This window comes from Alosa pseudoharengus, unplaced genomic scaffold (assembly GCF_046254945.1).
Source record: "Alosa pseudoharengus isolate Yale_2024_CS ecotype anadromous, Long Island Sound unplaced genomic scaffold, YU_APseudo_1.1 YU_APseudo_1.1_scf_11, whole genome shotgun sequence".
Classification (NCBI taxonomy): domain Eukaryota; kingdom Metazoa; phylum Chordata; class Actinopteri; order Clupeiformes; family Clupeidae; genus Alosa; species Alosa pseudoharengus.
The window spans coordinates 11,161,755-11,179,382 of NW_027468576.1; the positions used below are offsets into that span (position 1 = coordinate 11,161,755).

Below are 17,628 nucleotides of genomic sequence, written 5' to 3' on the forward strand. Positions count from 1 at the left end.
GGGTGTAAAACAACTTAATACGAGTGTTTGAATGAGCAGTAGTAAGTTACAGCTTCATAACATCAGTAGACAAATTCATGTTAACTCAGTGTTACACAGCCCACAGAACAGAAGCCAATCTACAGCATTTAAAGGTCTTTATTTTATTTAAGTAACACTCTGTTGCCTTCTTGTACTGTACATCTTGTCGTTGTGAAGGAGCTCACATTTGCTTATATCACGGTCCGTTTATTTTCTTATCTCGTCTTGACGCTTACTTCTTTCTCATTAGTAATCGCTGTATCTTCCTTTAGCATACTGCTAAAATGGCCGTTGGTACGCAAATGTGACGTAGTCGCCCAAACTCTATACACACACACACACACACACACACACACACACACACACACACACACATATACAGTATACAGTATATATAGCCTATGTCTATGCAGAAAAGATTTAAATGGGCATCTTTGTCAAGTCAAGTCAAGTCAAGTCAGTTTTATTTAGTATAGCGCATTTAACATGCACAAAGTGCAACCCAAAGCGCTCCACATACAAGACATTGACAAAAAACAAAAGACAATAAGACAAAAAAATGCCAGACGGAGCGGCGTAGTCGCCAGCGTTGACACCACATGACAAAAACATTTAAAAAATAACAAACACAAAAGATGCCGGACGGAGCGGCGTAGTCGCCAGCGTTCCCGTGACACTAAGACATACAAGACAGACAACACAGCAAATTGAAAATAAATAAATAAAATAATAATAATCATGTTAAAATTAGTCCAATTTCCAACCAGCCGAAAAAGTCCAAGGGCAATGATGACCCGCGTGAAACTGCCAATGCAGTTGTGTGCATGCGTGTGTATCTGTGTGTGTGTGTGTGTGTGTGTGTGGTACAATGCTTTGTATTTTGTTATTTTAATAGTAGGAAGAAAAAGAGCAGTGACCACCACCAGGTCTCTGCTGAGCCTTTGGACACATTCTAAAGAAAAAGTTTCAGAGCCAAAAGTTATTTGTTGTACACTTGTGAAGGTTGTAAGCAGCTCTCTCTCTCTTTCCATACGCTAATAGTGCACTCATTATGCACACACACACACATACATACACTCATTATGCACACACACACACACACACACACACACACACACACACAGATACACACGCATGCACGCACTGCATAACAAAGTGCTTTGTGACATTGTGGATCAAATGAAACGGAACCTTGAACAAAAGCGATGCGGGGTAATAAAGCAGCAACTCTGTCTCCTCATTCATATTTGACCTCCTCCACCTTGGAACATGCAAGCCAAGACACTTTTTTTCCCTACCTTGGCCCTCCATTTCACTCAGGCAGACAGATGGTCTCCTTGCTGTTCATTTACAGCGCCAAGCGTACAGCAGCTCAGCGCTTCAAAGTCTTCTTCTCCCCGTGCCTTTTCAAACACCATCTGTACCGCCACAAACCAACTCACTTGAAACAAGGACGCTTTTCCCCCCGCCGATCCGTTGCGCTCAAGAGAGGCTGTGGAGGAGACGGGTGCTGTGTGTGTGTGTGTGTGTGTGTGTGTGTGTGTGTGTGTGTGTGTGTGTGTGTGTGTGTGTGTGTGCGTGTGTGTGTGCATGTGTGCGTGTGTGTTTTTTCTAGTGTATTTAGTGCACAAAGTTTAAAACGTTCCATACTGTTGGCACTGCCGCTTAAAAGAGGGGAAATGAGAAACGGCAGCAAAGTGCTTAAATTTGGAGAGTGGAGAAGAGAGGAGAAGAGAGGAGAGGAGAGGAGGAGAAGAGAAGAGGAAGAGAGTGGAAGCTTTCATTAACAGCCTGGCTCCTTAGATCTTTTCAGATTTCCCAGAGGAACACCCTCTTTCTCTCTTTCTCTGTTTCTCGCTCTCTTTCTGTGTCTCCTTCTCTCTCTTCCTCTCACTCTTTCTTTTTCAACCTCTCTCTATGGCTCACTGTCTCTCTCTCTCTCTCTGTGTGTCCTTTTCCCTCATCTCTCTCACTCTCCCCTCTTTTTCTGCCTCTCTCACTTTACCTGTCTTTCTCTCTCTCTCTCTCTCTACCTTTCTCTCTCTCTCTCTCTCTCTCTGCCTTTCTCTCTCCCTCTCTCTCTATCTCTGCCTTTCTCTCTCTCTCTCTCTCTCTCTCTCTCTCTCTCTCTCTCTCTCTCTGTCTCGTACTGGGAAAGCGAGAGTGGGCGTACAGGAGGAGCAGCTTTGTCAGACGCGGCCGCAACTCGACTCCATGCGCGCCGTCTTTAGCTGTCTTCCCTCGACTTGAGCGCAGTGCTGCCACACAGGCTTTATTACTAAACCACTGAAGCAGCCCCTGTGCCGCAGACGCGTGTGTATGCTGGGATGCGATAAGTTCAGGTAGAGCGTTGCGTAAGCTCCTGGCGATTACTGCTGCCGCCTGGAGGAAAGACGCCCGGCAGCAGCCCGGGGTACATTATTGTGGTCCTGATGCTGCGCCGGCCGTGATAAGTGCTGAAACAGGCTGCTGCCAGTATCTCCTGTCTCCTTCTCTCCTCTTCCTTCTGTCCTTCTCCTCTCCTCTACTGTTCATTCCTCTCCCCCTATCTCCTCTCCCCTTTTCTCCTCTCCCTTACTTCTCCTCTTCTCTTCTCTTCTCTTCTCTTCTCTTCTCTTCTCTTCTCTTCTCTCTCCTTCTCCTCTCCCTTTTTCTCTCCTCCTCTCCCCTTCTCTCCTCCTCTCCTCTCCTCTCCTCTCTTTCCTTTCGTCTTCTCTCCTCCTCTCTCGTCTCCTCTCTTAGTTCTGTCTGCCTGGCTCTTTGCTCTGTTTTGTTTTGCAGTTAAAAACAGCTGGAAGCTCATTATGATAATGTAGGGAAAGTATGCAGAGAGGAGGCTACTGTATGTGTTGGGGGGTGGGGGAGAGGAGGCTACTGTATGTGTTGGGGGCGGGGGGAGAGGAGGCTACGTGTTGGGGGGTGGGGGAGAGGAGGCTACGTGTTGGGGGGTGGGGGAGAGGAGACTACTGTATGTGTTGGGGGGTGGGGGAGAGGAGGCTACGTGTTGGGGGGTGGGGGAGAGGAGGCTACTGTATGTGTTGGGGGGTGGGGGAGAGGAGGCTACTGTATGTGTTGGGGGCGGGGGGAGAGGAGGCTACGTGTTGGGGGGTGGGGGAGAGGAGGCTACGTGTTGGGGGGTGGGGGAGAGGAGACTACTGTATGTGTTGGGGGGTGGGGGAGAGGAGGCTACGTGTTGGGGGGTGGGGGAGAGGAGGCTATGTGTTGGGGGGTGGGGGAGAGGAGGCTATGTGTTGGGGGGTGGGGGAGAGGAGACTACTGTATGTGTTGGGGGGTGGGGGAGAGGAGGCTACGTGTTGGGGGGTGGGGGAGAGGAGGCTACTGTATGTGTTGGGGGGTGGGGGAGAGGAGGCTACTGTATGTGTTGGGGGGTGGGGGAGAGGAGGCTATGTGTTGGGGGGTGGGGGAGAGGAGGCTATGTGTTGGAGGCTATGTGTTGGGGGGTGGGGGAGAGGAGGCTACGTGTTGGGGGGTGGGGGAGAGGAGGCTGTGTGTTGGGGGGTGGGGGAGAGGAGGCTATGTGTTGGGGGGTGGGGGAGAGGAGGCTACGTGTTGGGGGGGTGGGGGAGAGGAGGCTACGTGTTGGGGGGTGGGGGAGAGGAGGCTACGTGTTTGTGAAGGGGGTGGGGGAGAGGAGGCTACTGTATGTGTTGGGGGGTGGGGGAGAGGAGGCTACTGTATGTGTTGGGGGGTGGGGGAGAGGAGGCTACTGTATGTGTTGGGGGCGGGGGGAGAGGAGGCTACGTGTTGGGGGGTGGGGGAGAGGAGGCTACGTGTTGGGGGGTGGGGGAGAGGAGACTACTGTATGTGTTGGGGGGTGGGGGAGAGGAGGCTACGTGTTGGGGGGTGGGGGAGAGGAGGCTACTGTATGTGTTGGGGGGTGGGGGAGAGGAGGCTACTGTATGTGTTGGGGGCGGGGGGAGAGGAGGCTACGTGTTGGGGGGTGGGGGAGAGGAGGCTACGTGTTGGGGGGTGGGGGAGAGGAGACTACTGTATGTGTTGGGGGGTGGGGGAGAGGAGGCTACGTGTTGGGGGGTGGGGGAGAGGAGGCTATGTGTTGGGGGGTGGGGGAGAGGAGGCTATGTGTTGGGGGGTGGGGGAGAGGAGGCTATGTGTTGGGGGGTGGGGGAGAGGAGACTACTGTATGTGTTGGGGGGTGGGGGAGAGGAGGCTACGTGTTGGGGGGTGGGGGAGAGGAGGATACTGTATGTGTTGGGGGGTGTGGGAGAGGAGGCTATGTGTTGGGGGGTGGGGGAGAGGAGGCTATGTGTTGGAGGCTATGTGTTGGGGGGTGGGGGAGAGGAGGCTACGTGTTGGGGGGTGGGGGAGAGGAGGCTGTGTGTTGGGGGGTGGGGGAGAGGAGGCTATGTGTTGGGGGGTGGGGGAGAGGAGGCTATGTGTTGGGGGGTGGGGGAGAGGAGGCTACGTGTTGGGGGGTGGGGGAGAGGAGGCTACGTGTTTGTGAAGGGGGTGGGGGAGAGGAGGCTACTGTATGTGTTGGGGGGTGGGGGAGAGGAGGCTATGTGTTTGGGGGTAGGGGAGAGGAGGCTATGTGTTTGGGGGTGGGGGAGAGGAGGCTACGTGTTAGGAGGTGGGGGAAAGGAGCTACGTATTGGTGAAGGGGGTGGGGGAGAGGAGGCTATGTGTTGGTGAAAGTATGTGTTGGGGAAGGGGATGGGGGAGGACAGTCCAGTCAAAACATGAAGTCATTCATTTACATTTTTAACCATTTGCAAGATGGGAGGGGGACGGGTTTTTTTTATGGCCCAAACTAACAATAGAGGCCCTCCTTGATTTTCTCCTCTTTTCTGGCTGGAAAACCACTGTTGGATATGGGGGCATGTAGAGAACAACACCAGCCACACACAGGGTCAAAACAGCTGCCTCTGACAGACCTTGACCACCGCTGGGACAGATCTGAGTTTGCTGTGAGTTCACTGTAAACCGCAAGCACATACAAACAGTCTGAGGTGGTCAGTCTTGGTGAACAAACATGGACTAGCATTACAGCGAATTCACATTGAGCAATGTGGAATAGTTAAACAGTAGTTAACAGTTCGAAGAAAACGCATTTGGTTCAAACATCGACCTACTGTATTTTTACAGAATATCAACACACCTCTTGTGGCATCAGTTGCTTTTAGGTTATAGCAGCCCAACAGTTACGGATCAGTCAGAACAGTCCTAATCTCTAAAGCGAATACCCTTCGGCTAGCAATTTAACAGATAGTCTGTCACACTCAGGCAGCAGTTGCCTGTGGGGAGGTTGCTGATCTGATCCGATCTGGTGCAGAACTCAGGGAACCCAGTGTGTGTCAGTGCTGAATCAGAACCACAGCAAAACGGTTCTTGTCCATCTTGTTTTGCGGTATGACTGGCAAATTCACCAGGAGAGTCCTACATGAGTAGAGCCCCCACCCCAGACTGTAGTAGTAACCCACACACACACACACACACACACACACACACACACACACACACACACACACTACCTCCATTCCAAAAGCATCTTAACCAGGGCAAATAAAGATGATTAAGCCGTGTCAGCAGGCAGTTAGCATCCTAATCATTATTCATTTACTGTATATGTAATCTTAGATCTCTGTGGCTTAAATATAATTCATAACATGGCATTTCAGACCGATGCTGTTCAAGCACAGCTAAAGCAGTGGATCAAGAATTCCTGCCTATAAAATAATAATTCTGCTCCTAGTGTGTGTGGGTAATTTGCTGAGACACACACCTTAACGACGGCCCCGCGCACGTTGTCAGAACATTCTAGTATTTTACACGTCGTGGCCTCGGATCACTGTTCTGCTTTCCTCGGAAGCAGGCGGTGACCCCAGATTCACACCCCCGATGCAGCGCTAACAACGGCGCGGAATAATGCATGCGTGTTGCCTGGTTTCGCTTTCACTTCTGTCAGCCTAATTAAAAAGTACAGGTTTCCGGGCGGGAACGTGAAAGCCTGTCACAAGCCGCCACGTGAGCTCCTGAGCGAAAAACAGCTCCATGTTTCCGCTCAATGGAAAGTGTTCGGAGCCGGGGAAAAAAAAAAAAGACGGCATGGTGTCTTTTTTTTTTAATGTTTGTTTGGAGGGCTGCGCATACCAGAAGTGTCTGATTTGAATAGACAATAAGACAGCACAACAGCAAACATCAATACAGTGTGTGGCGCATTGTGCAAGGACAAGGCAGGAGAGGACAGAAGATGACAATGAGACAGGAGGCCTGTGATGTGGAGCTGGTGGAGGAGCCTGTCTGTGCACACACACAATATTATGCAAATTGCCAGAGCACAGGCATCCCCTGCACAACCGGAGGATCGGCCCCCACACACACGCACACATACACACGCACACGCAAGCACACACATACACAAACACGCATGCACACACATGCAAGCACACACACGCACACACACACGCACACACACGCAAACACAATATGCGCCGAAGGCAAGCGCCCCCCACACAAAAGACCTCCTGGGTAGAGCTTCTTTTTAAATGTTACTTTCAGGTGGCGGTCAAAAGACATTGCCTTGGAAACCACTCAAAATGTCGTGGGCACAAGAACGAACAGTGGTGGGATGCGGCAGCACTTAGACACTGGTGTGTGTGTGTGTGTGTGTGTGTGTGTGTGTGTGTGTGTGTGTGTGTGTGTGTGTGTGTGTGTGTGTGTGTCCTTCAGCTAGCACACAAGGATCACAGCATGTGTTCGCGGTTCGGCTTGGCACAGCACAGCTGGTGAGAGAAAACCAACACCGAATGCCGAGAGGCAGAGAGAAAAGAGAGGGAGAGAGAGAGAGAGAGAGAAAGAGGGAAATAGAGAGAGGGAGAGAGGCACAGATGAAGCCGAAATCTCCCTCCATTCCTGCATTAGTAATCAGACAGAGGCTTCCATTGCCATGGCCTCAGACTGGGTTATCTCCAACTCCCCAACAGTTACAGATAGTGGAGAAGCAAAACAAATCACTTGTCTCTCTCTCTCTCTCTGACAGCGGCAGGGTTCAGGACAGTTAGCTGAGATTTGGCTGCCAGAGTCCAGCAATTATTCTAAATCAGCCTCTCCAACAGACCACTGACAAAAATGGTACCAACGTCCGTCAGCAAACAGTGTGAATGAATTTGGTTAGCTCTGTGGGTGTTCATTCAGTGATATGTGGGTAACAGGAAACTGGATGCTTTTTCATTGTGCACTATAAAGACTATAATTTGGTTAATGTTACATTGCACAGCCTTAATCTACCATCAAGCCTCAAACCAACTATACTATCAAGTATTGTGTTACATACTAATTATCAGTTTGCAACAACAGTTTGACATTCACTTTTTAAGACACCACTTTGTGTGTGTTTGTATGTATCTATTAGCGTGCGTGTGTCTGTGTGTGTGCGTGCACGCGTGCATGTGTGTGTGTGTGAGAGCTGACCCGTCCAGTGCTAGTAAAAGTATGGCCCTGCTGTTTCTGATGTGCTACATATATCTGTGTGTGTGTGTGTGTGTGCTGCTCTGTCCAGTGCCAGTAAAAGTATGGCTCTGTTGTTTCTGTGTGCAGTGTGTGTGTGTGTGTGTGTGTGTGTGTGTGTGTGTGTGTGTGTACATGTATGTGTGTGTGTGTCTGTTATATGTATCTGTGTTGACCTGTCCAGTGCCAGTAAAAGTATGGCCCTGCTGTTTCTGTGTGCAGTGTGTGTGTGTGTGTGTGTGTGTGTGTGTGTGTGTGTGTGTGTGTGTGTGTGTGTGTGTGTGTGTGTGTGTGTCTGTTATATGTATCTGTGTTGACCTGTCCAGTGCCAGTAAAAGTATGGCCCTGCTGTTTCTGTGTGCAGTGTGTGTGTGTGTGTGTGTGTGTGTGTGTGTGTGTGTGTGTGTGTGTGTGTGTGTGTACATGTATGTGTGTGTGTGTCTGTTATATGTATCTGTGTTGACCTGTCCAGTGCCAGTAAAAGTATGGCCCTGCTGTTTCTGTGTGCAGTGTGTGTGTGTGTGTGTGTGTGTGTGTGTGTGTGTGTGTGTGTGTGTGTGTGTGTGTGTACATGTATGTGTGTGTGTGTCTGTTATATGTATCTGTGTTGACCTGTCCAGTGCCAGTAAAAGTATGGCCCTGCTGTTTCTGTGTGTGTGTGTGTGTGTGTGTGTGTGTGTGTGTGTGTGTGTGTGTGTGTGTGTGTACATGTGTGTGTGTGTGTGTCTGTTATATGTATCTGTGTTGACCTGTCCAGTGCCAGTAAAAGTATGGCTCTGTTGTTTCTGTGTGCAGTGTGTGTGTGTGTGTGTGTGTGTGTGTGTGTGTGTACATGTGTGTGTGTGTGTGTCTGTTATATGTATCTGTGTTGACCTGTCCAGTGCCAGTAAAAGTATGGCCCTGCTGTTTCTGATGTGCTGGCCCCACAGGAGGCTCGCGGGGTGTGGGCTTCATCCGCTTTGATAAGAGGATAGAGGCGGAGGAGGCCATCAAGGGCCTCAACGGGCAGAAGCCGTCCGGCGCCGCCGAGCCCATCACCGTCAAGTTCGCCAATAACCCCAGCCAGAAGACCAGCCAGGCCCTGCTCTCCCAACTCTACCAGTCCCCCAACCGCCGATACCCTGGTCCACTGCACCACCAGGCCCAGAGATTCAGGTAAATGCCTCACCTGCGTCCACTCATGGCCGAACAGTTAGTGTACAGGTGTGCACTGGTCTGTTTGGTCACACTTTACTAGGATGGTCTCCTAGAGGCAGCTTACAGATGCTCATATTATAAATAATCTGTATTAGTAATCACTGCTAATAACAACAGTCTTTGGTACGGGATAAAGGGTTGGGGTTGGTTATGGTGATGCTCAGTAATTGTTCAACAAGAATTTTACAGACTGAAGTTGAACTTCAACAAACCATCAGTAAAAGTCTGTAGGCGGACTGTCCAAGTCAAGTGGTACCATTTGTTTGATACTAAAGACTAACGGCTTAATGAAAAGCAGGAAGTGAGTTTCAGGCAGTTGGATGTTGTTGTCGTTCCCTAGTTCTGTACAACCAGTTTTATAAGTTCTTGTAAAGTGAGATTTAACAGAATGGAAATATGAGAATGGATAATGAGAAATTTGAGAATGGATTTAATCTGTACACTCCCTCCCCTCTCCCTTTAATTTCAAAAGGCCTCAAGAGTAAAACAAATAATATAAGAGACAGTGGGGTTCTGTCGTTTTCAATGTCTCCATTAGCTAGTCTTCATTTCCCATTGGTCTATTCTAACCATCATCACCATTCTCACCATCCTCATCATCATCATCACCATGAGCACCATGTCAATCATCCGTACCTCCATCCACCTCTTTATTCAGACTAGGGATGGGATTTTTTTTTTTTTAAATCCCAGACGTTTCCATGACAACACCTATCCCAGACAGCAGACAATTATGGGATGGATCCGGTTCCGATCTGGCTCAGGTCCGGTCGGCATGACTCTGGCAGAAATCTGCACCAGATACAGAGCCGGGGGTCCACCCCCCAGCCCCCCTGCTCTTTGTAGTGTCTGGTCCATGAGATTAGTTCAGCAGGCTCCCCTGATGTTTGTGTTGTTCTGCTCCTGAGACGAGTCGGCAGACTCACTCTGCGGGACTCCAGGGATTTGCCTTTTACATCCATCAGGTAGCTGGCGTCCCCTGCCTGGCCAGGAGCCGTCAGAAATACGACACGTCCTCTCCGCCCGCCTGCGAAAATCATAACAAAAGAGCAGGAGAGTAGAGAAGCATCAACAGCTCACCTACCCGATGTTTACTCCATGACCCGGCCTTTTGAGAAGCGAGGAAGTTAGCTGTTAGAAGAAAACAGGGGGTGGGGGGGGGTCTCCATCTCCTTTTATCAGGCCTTGTCACCATTTCCACCTCTAACAAGCCTGTAATTAGCAAATTATCCCCATTATACCCAAATGATGAGCACTTTCCGATCAGGCGGATGAAAAGGCAGGCCGCCATTTGCATGCGTTAGCAGGCGGCACAAAGGTGCTATTGTGCTCTGAGGGCCTGTAGCGGTGGTGTGAAAAGCTGGCGCGAGAGGCGGTATGTGTGTATGTGAGCACGGGTGTGTGTGTGTGTGTGTGTGTGTGCATGGGGTGCGCGCGTGTACACCAGCAGATGCCCCCAGCAGGGCAGACTGAGCTGAGCTGAATAGGGCTGGGCTGGGCCGGGCTGGGCTGGGCTGCTCGGATTCCTCTGGGTCCTCGTGCCCTTCCGCTCACTCACCCACTGAGCTGCCGGCTCAGGCCCAGCTTGCCTAATCGGGTAATTGGCACTTTAATGATTCGAGAGAGAGAGAGAGAGAGAGAGAGAGAGAGAGAGAGAGAGAGAGAGAGAGGGAAAAAAAGTGCTTTCGTTTTGTTTCAGGGATTTTTTTTCCTTTTGCACGCAGATGGGAGCTGTTCACCAACTGCTGACCTGAAGCATAATGATACGTTTAGTGTGTGCCTGTCTGTGTCAGTGTGTGTGTGTGTCAGTGCCAGTGTTAGTGTTTACATGTGTGTGTGTGTGTGTGTGTTTATGATTAAGCGTGAAAGCATCCTCTTTTCCAAAACAGTAAAAAAAAACACTCAGGTCTCAGCAAGATCAAATAGGTTGTGAGACAGCAGGAAGCCGAGATGAGAAATGACCGTCATTTTGTCGCCACACAAACTGGATCCAACCTAAATTGACTTCCTGTGCATGGCTGTTTGGATCATTGGGTCGGTGCCGTTACCAAGGCGACAGCAGGAGGATCGGGCCACAAAAAAGTTCATTACCTCATTAATTACATCATAATATGGAGTCAACGTGCCAAATATGCACAGCAATAAATGTTATGGTGAAACACTTGTACATCATTATCCTGATTTACTAAAGGTCTGGCCAGTGCAATCTTGATATCATCTGCATGGATTGTCATTTTTCTAATATTACAGATAATCTCTCATTGCAGCCTATAAGAGGACAATATTGGCATTTCTTTGCAGCTGATAACAAGTGTCCGCCTGGCATTGGCTACATCATCCTTTAGTAGACCAGGGTCTGGACATAGTAAGGATTCAGTGATTTTGTTTATGTTGAACCACCATTTACACACTGCATCTCACTGAAATGCAATGACGATCATACAGCATCCGATAAAGTCATACAGAAGTCTATTCATTAATATCTTACTTTGGAAAAGGGTTTATAATTTCACCCCCTAAACAAAATCATGTGCAATTTATAGTAACGCTCATGATAATTATCCATTATTTAAACAAAATATCACTAAATCATACAGTTGATTTACAAAGCAAACTTTTTTTCCCAAATACAAAAAAAAAAAGTAAATTACAAATTTGTTGTGAATGTTCACAATCTACATGTGAGAATCTGAAGTGAGCATTGAGTAAAAGGAACTGAGTTAAGTCAGCTGGGAGCCCACCCCAATGAAAACCCCCACTAAATAACCTCCATGCAGTCACTCCCAGGGGACAAGTGCCCAGTGTGGGTGTACAGTATGTGTAAAGAGGGGCAGGGGGCCGTGGGAACACACGAGGGCTTGGGTGGGCACCAGCCAGTCCCAGCCAGTCAGTCAGTGCTGCTGCTTCCCCTGCTCGTCCCCTTCGCTGTGTGTGAGTGAATTCCAGCCGGCTGTCCTGGTCATCCAGTGCCACCCCCCCCCCCCCCCCCTCAGCCTAGCGGTGGACCCCAAGTGGCGGACGGACGCCCCCCCCCCATCCTCCTCCTCGTCCTCCTCTTCCAGTGTTGCAGGGCAGGGCAGGGCTGTAGCGTAGCATTAGTTCCATTGAGTGAGTCGACCATCTGCCTGGCATTAACCCCAGAACCCTCCTTCTCTTTGCAGGCTGGACAATTTGCTTAATATGGCCTATGGCGTAAAGAGGTAATTAAAATCTCCACCGAATGCCAGATGTCCATGTTGACAAAATGATTTTTCTATCCTGATTTTTTTTGTGTATTTTTTTTCTTCCTCTTCTTTTGAGAGTCACTTGCATTGAGTTCAAGGTTTTTTCTCCTTGAGTTTCTCTTTTCTATTTATTGTGTTGTTGAGTTTTTCAGTTACTATCACCAACAAGCTGCCAGATAAAAAGAAACATTTAATTTCCAACCACTGGGTATGCTTTGTTTGATTACAAAGGACTGTAGATATTTGTTATTTTTTGTTGTTCCTATTCTGTTGGTAGTTCTCTGTGTGGCTTTGTTTTCTTGTGTGTGAAGTACTTGTTCTTGGGCATAATTTTCCACTGGATTCAGGTGCTCAAGCTCCAACTCTAACAACAACATAAATTAAAACATCAAACCAATTAAACCATTTATGCCTTTTTAACCTTTATCAACCTTATCAATAATTCATCCCAATACATAGTAATGCCCAGGGCGTGTAATACGATATGCCTACTGATACCCTAATAGTATAAAATGATATTATATTAATGATATTATATAATAGTATAATATAGTAATAGTGTAATAGTTAGTAAAACTAAAAGTGTTAAAGAGAGGGCTTGAGAGACCTGGATCCCTGCAGGAAATGATGTTTCACTGCAGGAGGCCTAGACTCTTTTGTTCTTTTGGCCTCGTTTTGGCTTCCACTGCTACTGGTTATTATGTCTGGTCAATAGGCTTCTGAGAACGTCTTGAAACCGCTTAATAGCATTTTTTGTTGCATATTTTTCTTTTCTAAGTGTCCAGTGAAATCACTTTGATGTCCTCACACCAAAGTGGAAGAAGGGCTGTGACAGACTGACCATTGGGCATGCGAGAGAGAGAGTGAGAGAGAGAGAGAGACCCGTTGCATTTTCTTTTCCTCCCCTGATTTGAATTATTTACTGGCTTGCTGTGTAAACATGTTGCGATATCTATTGGTTTTCATATCAGCGACTGGCAGCTGCACCTGCTCTGCTGAGTGTGTGTGTGTGCGTGTACGTGTGCTTGTGTGTGTGTGTGTGTGTGTGTGTGTGTGTGTGTGTGTGTGTGATTGTGTGTGTGTATATGTGTGTGTGTGTGTGTGTGTGTGTGTGTGTGTGTGTGCGAAGGTTCTTCTGTTGCTATCATGGCGGAGTGAAGCCTGGAATAATCTCCCGAGCAGCTTGCTCGACCTCGTCATGTCAGCGGCTAATTTGTTTTACTGCAGCCTGACAAAGACGGCGCAAACGACACAAATTACACCAGTCAGGAGGTGATGCCAACTAATCTCAGGGGCCACCACAATGTAGCCAAAACAGTTTTAGACTTTAGACCAAACACTGATCAACATTTCTGAGCTAAGAAAAGTGAAACTAAGGATGTGAAGACACTGCGAGCTTCTGTTTCATGTTAATGTCCAATGTCCATCAATGGTAGGGTATTGTATCGTTATCCTTAAGAACGGCAAAACTTGATGACACAAATCGGTAAAAGAATTTGGGAACTACCTCAACTTCCTCCCTCCGTCCGTCCTCTCTCTGTGTCTGGTCACTGAGAGTATGGCCAAGTACAGCAAGCACCCTCCAGAAAGCCGAGGCTCTGAAGCAGCGTGTCTCTTTGCTTGCGAAGCACGTTGCGGTTGCAGGTAATTAATGAACAAAGGCGAAGGCAGGAGTCAGACTGCTGGAGATGAGAGTATCGCAAGGTAGAGCCGGCCACTCACGGAGGACCGCTCGGCCACAGGTCAGCCTGCTTGTTGCTATGCAACCCCTGGCCCCGGCTGTTGGCTGTGGAGAGAGAGATAGAGAAAGAGAGAGGGAGGGAGCATCTGACGGACATGTTATCTGGCCTCGCCCTTGCCGGACATGGCTGACCTCGAAGCATGTGCGTCAGAAAGAGAGACGGGCCCTCAAAATCAAGTCCCATTACAGTCAGGCAGGCATCACCTGAATAACTTTTTGGCTTCCTCTATATGTCTGCAATTCAGAACAACGAGGAGAAAAAATATCAATAGGAATAAATCCAGCTGCACCCTCTGCTGGTCCACATAAATGTGTAATAGCACAGGGAATGAATAAGGTATAAGGGGCAAACACACAAGGCTGTAACATAACGTGGCTATAGGTAGAAAGTACAGTCGAGTTGCCAGAGTAACTCTCAGCAGAAGGAAAGGTACGGAGCGCGCCTGGCCTTTCTGGTCCATGTGGAGCTATCGATCACTGTCACACATACACACACACACACACACACACACACACACACACACACACACACAGCAGAGAGTATAGCTATGGCAGCCAGGCACAATGCACTCGGCTGCTCATGCCACAAAAATATCGGAGAGAGAGTGGATCCATTTTCCGTTTGGCTTGTTCCCCCGTTAGCCCCCGTGTCCACCTCCGCAGCCCACTGGGCAGGCGTGGTGTCCATATCGTCCGTGTCATCTCTCAAACGTCTGCAGCAAAGCAGAAATCCCAATTAAAACACGCCCAGCGACGCTCACCGCCCCTCCTTGAGAAGTAGCATAAGAAATTAAGCTTTCACCCAATTTACCTTTTATTTAAAGTGAGAAATGTCCTTTAAGCGGAAAGGCAATTAAGTGAAGTCAACTGAGCATTCAAATCTTTGTATCAGAGACAGAGAGAGAGAGGGCTGTGAGGAGGGTAAAGATTAGGCAACGAATGAGAGCTCTGTCGCATTCTAGATCTCTCATGAATTCCAATGTATTAATTCTACAACTTCCTGCAATTTAGCTTCCATTTGCTCCACGAAAGAAGAGACAAGGACAGAAAGGAGTTACTTCACAGCATATGTGCAGGCTATCTTGCTTTGTGAGCATCTTGCATTGAGTTGGCTGGGCCCCCTGCCTTCTTGGCCAAGCATAGCCCCATTTAGCCATCAGAGGGGCAGCTTGAGCTCGCTGTGCTTTAAACCTCTTGCAGTATTTAAGTGTAGAGTGGATATTCATAAACCCTAAGCAGCTAAATGCGACATAATTACAACTAAATTCTTCACACATCCAGCGTTTAGAGCAAGCTATTTTTTGGGCCTAGGTTTTTTTTTTTAAACATGATGATACGTCAAAACTTTTTGACCACCCTTAGAGTGTCTTTGCGACACGTCTGAGCCCGCACACACACTATTTCTTCTGTTTTGACTGTCTTCAGTTATGTATGTATCATCTAAATAGAAGAAGGTTCCACTTAAATACCTCTCTGTCTCTCTCTCTCTCCCTCTCCTTTTCTGTATCTCCTCTTTCTGTCTTTCTTTCTTTCTTTCTTTCTCTCTTCTCCCCCCTCCCCATCTTTCTCTCTTAGGTTTTCTCCTATCACTATTGATAGCATGACTAGCCTGGTGGGGATGAACATCCCAGGCCACACCGGTACCGGCTGGTGCATCTTCGTCTACAACCTCTCCCCCGACTCCGACGAGAGCGTCCTGTGGCAGCTGTTCGGGCCGTTCGGTGCCGTCAACAATGTCAAGGTGATCCGCGACTTCAACACCAACAAGTGCAAGGGCTTCGGCTTCGTCACCATGACGAACTACGACGAAGCAGCAATGGCCATCGCCAGCCTGAATGGCTACCGGTTGGGCGACCGTGTCTTGCAAGTCTCCTTCAAGACCAACAAGACCCACAAGTCTTGAATGCTCCCCGTCCCACCCAAAAAAAAACCCTAGCCACTACAACAACCCAACCCTACAGTCGCCCACCACAGCAACACTCGACAGCAACACAACATCCCCACCACCGACATCAAAATAAACTGGAAATGGCTTATAACATTACTGGACCTATAAGCCAACGTTGCCTAAGTATTACACAAACACAAAAAGAGAAATGTTCAATGATTTAACTTCAGCCTGTGTTAATAGGTGCAGGAATCCTGTTGTATATCCTTTGAGTTTATGTGGATGTACTCTCTCTTTTTTTTCCTCTCTTCTCAGTAAAACAGTAGCAAATACCAGTCCCCCCTTGCCCCCTCTTATTTGAAAGAAGAGAATGTCCTTTCTTGATTCAGGATTTTTTTTGTTTAATCCGGATTCCACTGTCGTTAGAATTATTCCTCCCGTCAAAAAAAAAGAAGAAAAACACACACAGGGAGGGGGCTCTATTTGAAAATAGGTGATCATTCATTCATTTTCTTTGGCGTATATTAAACTAAAAAACCCCTGGTTGACTTAGAAGGGATGACACCATCCTTTTTTCTTCTAATGCAGACAAAAATTTCTAACATTTTTTGTTTTGTATTGCAAGCAAAACACATGACTTTCCTCACAGGGGTTTGGGAGATGGGGAGAGGGAAGGGACGGGGGTAGCTTTCCTGAAGACACGTTAAGTGATTTAAAAAAAACACTGTTGCCAAAGAGAAGATCTCTTTGCTTGAAAATGCGTTTAGAAAAAAAATAAGAATAAAGAGAAGAAAATCTATTTTTATAAATAATGATTAAAAATAATAATTATTGAAGAATTTTTACATGAATCTGGATTTGAAAAAAGAGAAAAATATTTTGACTGGCTAATTAGGGGGTGGGGAGGGGGGAGGGGTGCCACCTGATCTTGTTTGTTCTGCCGTGGGACTTTTTAGGATCAGACGTTGTTTGTTTTCTGGGAGGGCCAGATCGGCGACAAGTTTTGTAGATGGAAGATGGATTTTAACCAAGGGATACCAATTCTGGCAGGTGATCTTCGTAATTTTTCATAGCAAGTTAAATCCTCGACAGCGATACCCAATAGGAAGGGAAGAGGGTCTTTTATGGACCTTATCATTCTTACAGTCCAGAGCCCAAAGCATGGAGAAGCATTGTCCACTTTTCTTTCCACCATCAGTCTATGAGATACCCGTAAGAGATATATTGACATATTTACATTTAGAGGCGCATTGTTCTGATTCGGTTTGCTCTTATTTGTGGTATTGCATTTGAAATGTACTTCCTTTTAGCGATCAACCGTAGGTGCTATATTTCATTATTCACATATCTTAAATATCCAAGTTTGTTGTTCTATGTGTTGTTTAGAGGAAAAAAAACTTTGGTGTTGGCATTAAATTGAGCTGCTGTTTTCTGTTGTTTTTGATTGTTGGCCCCCCCATCTGGTTGAACTTTTCCTTGCTGAACAAAAAGCCAGATGACTGAACTTGGGCCTTGTAAGAATCACTTAACGAGTTTTCTTTGGCTTGCTGACTTCTAGGTTAATTGCTGAGTGTGACGCGTTTGTCAAAATTCAATACTAATTAGCTAGTTTTGTTAGTCTAGGTATTTGTTTCCTTAACGGATCTATTACAACTGTGTCTTTATTTGTTGTGTACAAATAGATAATATATAGTCTACTTTTGTTTTACAATAACTATATCTATATGAGTTGTCACTGTTTTCTGTTTGAGCTTGTCTTTTTCATATGACAACTTTATGAAGTGATGTTTCAGTTGCTTAGAAAACTCGTGAGGAATCCTGTTTAATATGTTGTCATGTCGCTTGTGAAAAAAAAGATGAAAAAAAAATTGGATTCAATTTTTTTTTTTGTTTACCGCTGCGGCAAAGAGAAATCGAACAAAAAGCATAAAAAATATAACTGTATTTATTTATGGATTGTTTCATTGATTAACTTATTTATTTATCTGGATTATTTATTAATTTATCTATTTATTTATTTATCTATCTCTCTGTTCCGTTGTCGGTGTTTTCGGCGTGACTCTGGTTCGGGG

The 17,628-nt window shown here is 47.2% G+C and overlaps 1 protein-coding gene across 2 annotated transcripts in view; it reads left to right on the top strand.

The window, feature by feature from the left end:
- Nucleotides 1-15,571, top strand: part of elavl4 (ELAV like neuron-specific RNA binding protein 4) — an 83,164-nt gene extending 67,593 nt beyond the window's left edge. Inside the window, exons 6-8 of one of the 2 annotated variants that reach the window (XM_076276367.1) lie at nt 8,436-8,661; nt 11,865-11,903; nt 15,244-15,571. In XM_076276367.1, the coding sequence (XP_076132482.1) occupies nt 8,436-8,661; nt 11,865-11,903; nt 15,244-15,571 (593 nt within the window). The remainder of the gene's footprint in view (nt 1-8,435; nt 8,662-11,864; nt 11,904-15,243) is intronic. The other variant, XM_076276375.1, reaches the window with a different exon arrangement.
- The last annotated feature ends 2,057 nt before the right edge of the window (nt 15,572-17,628 follow it).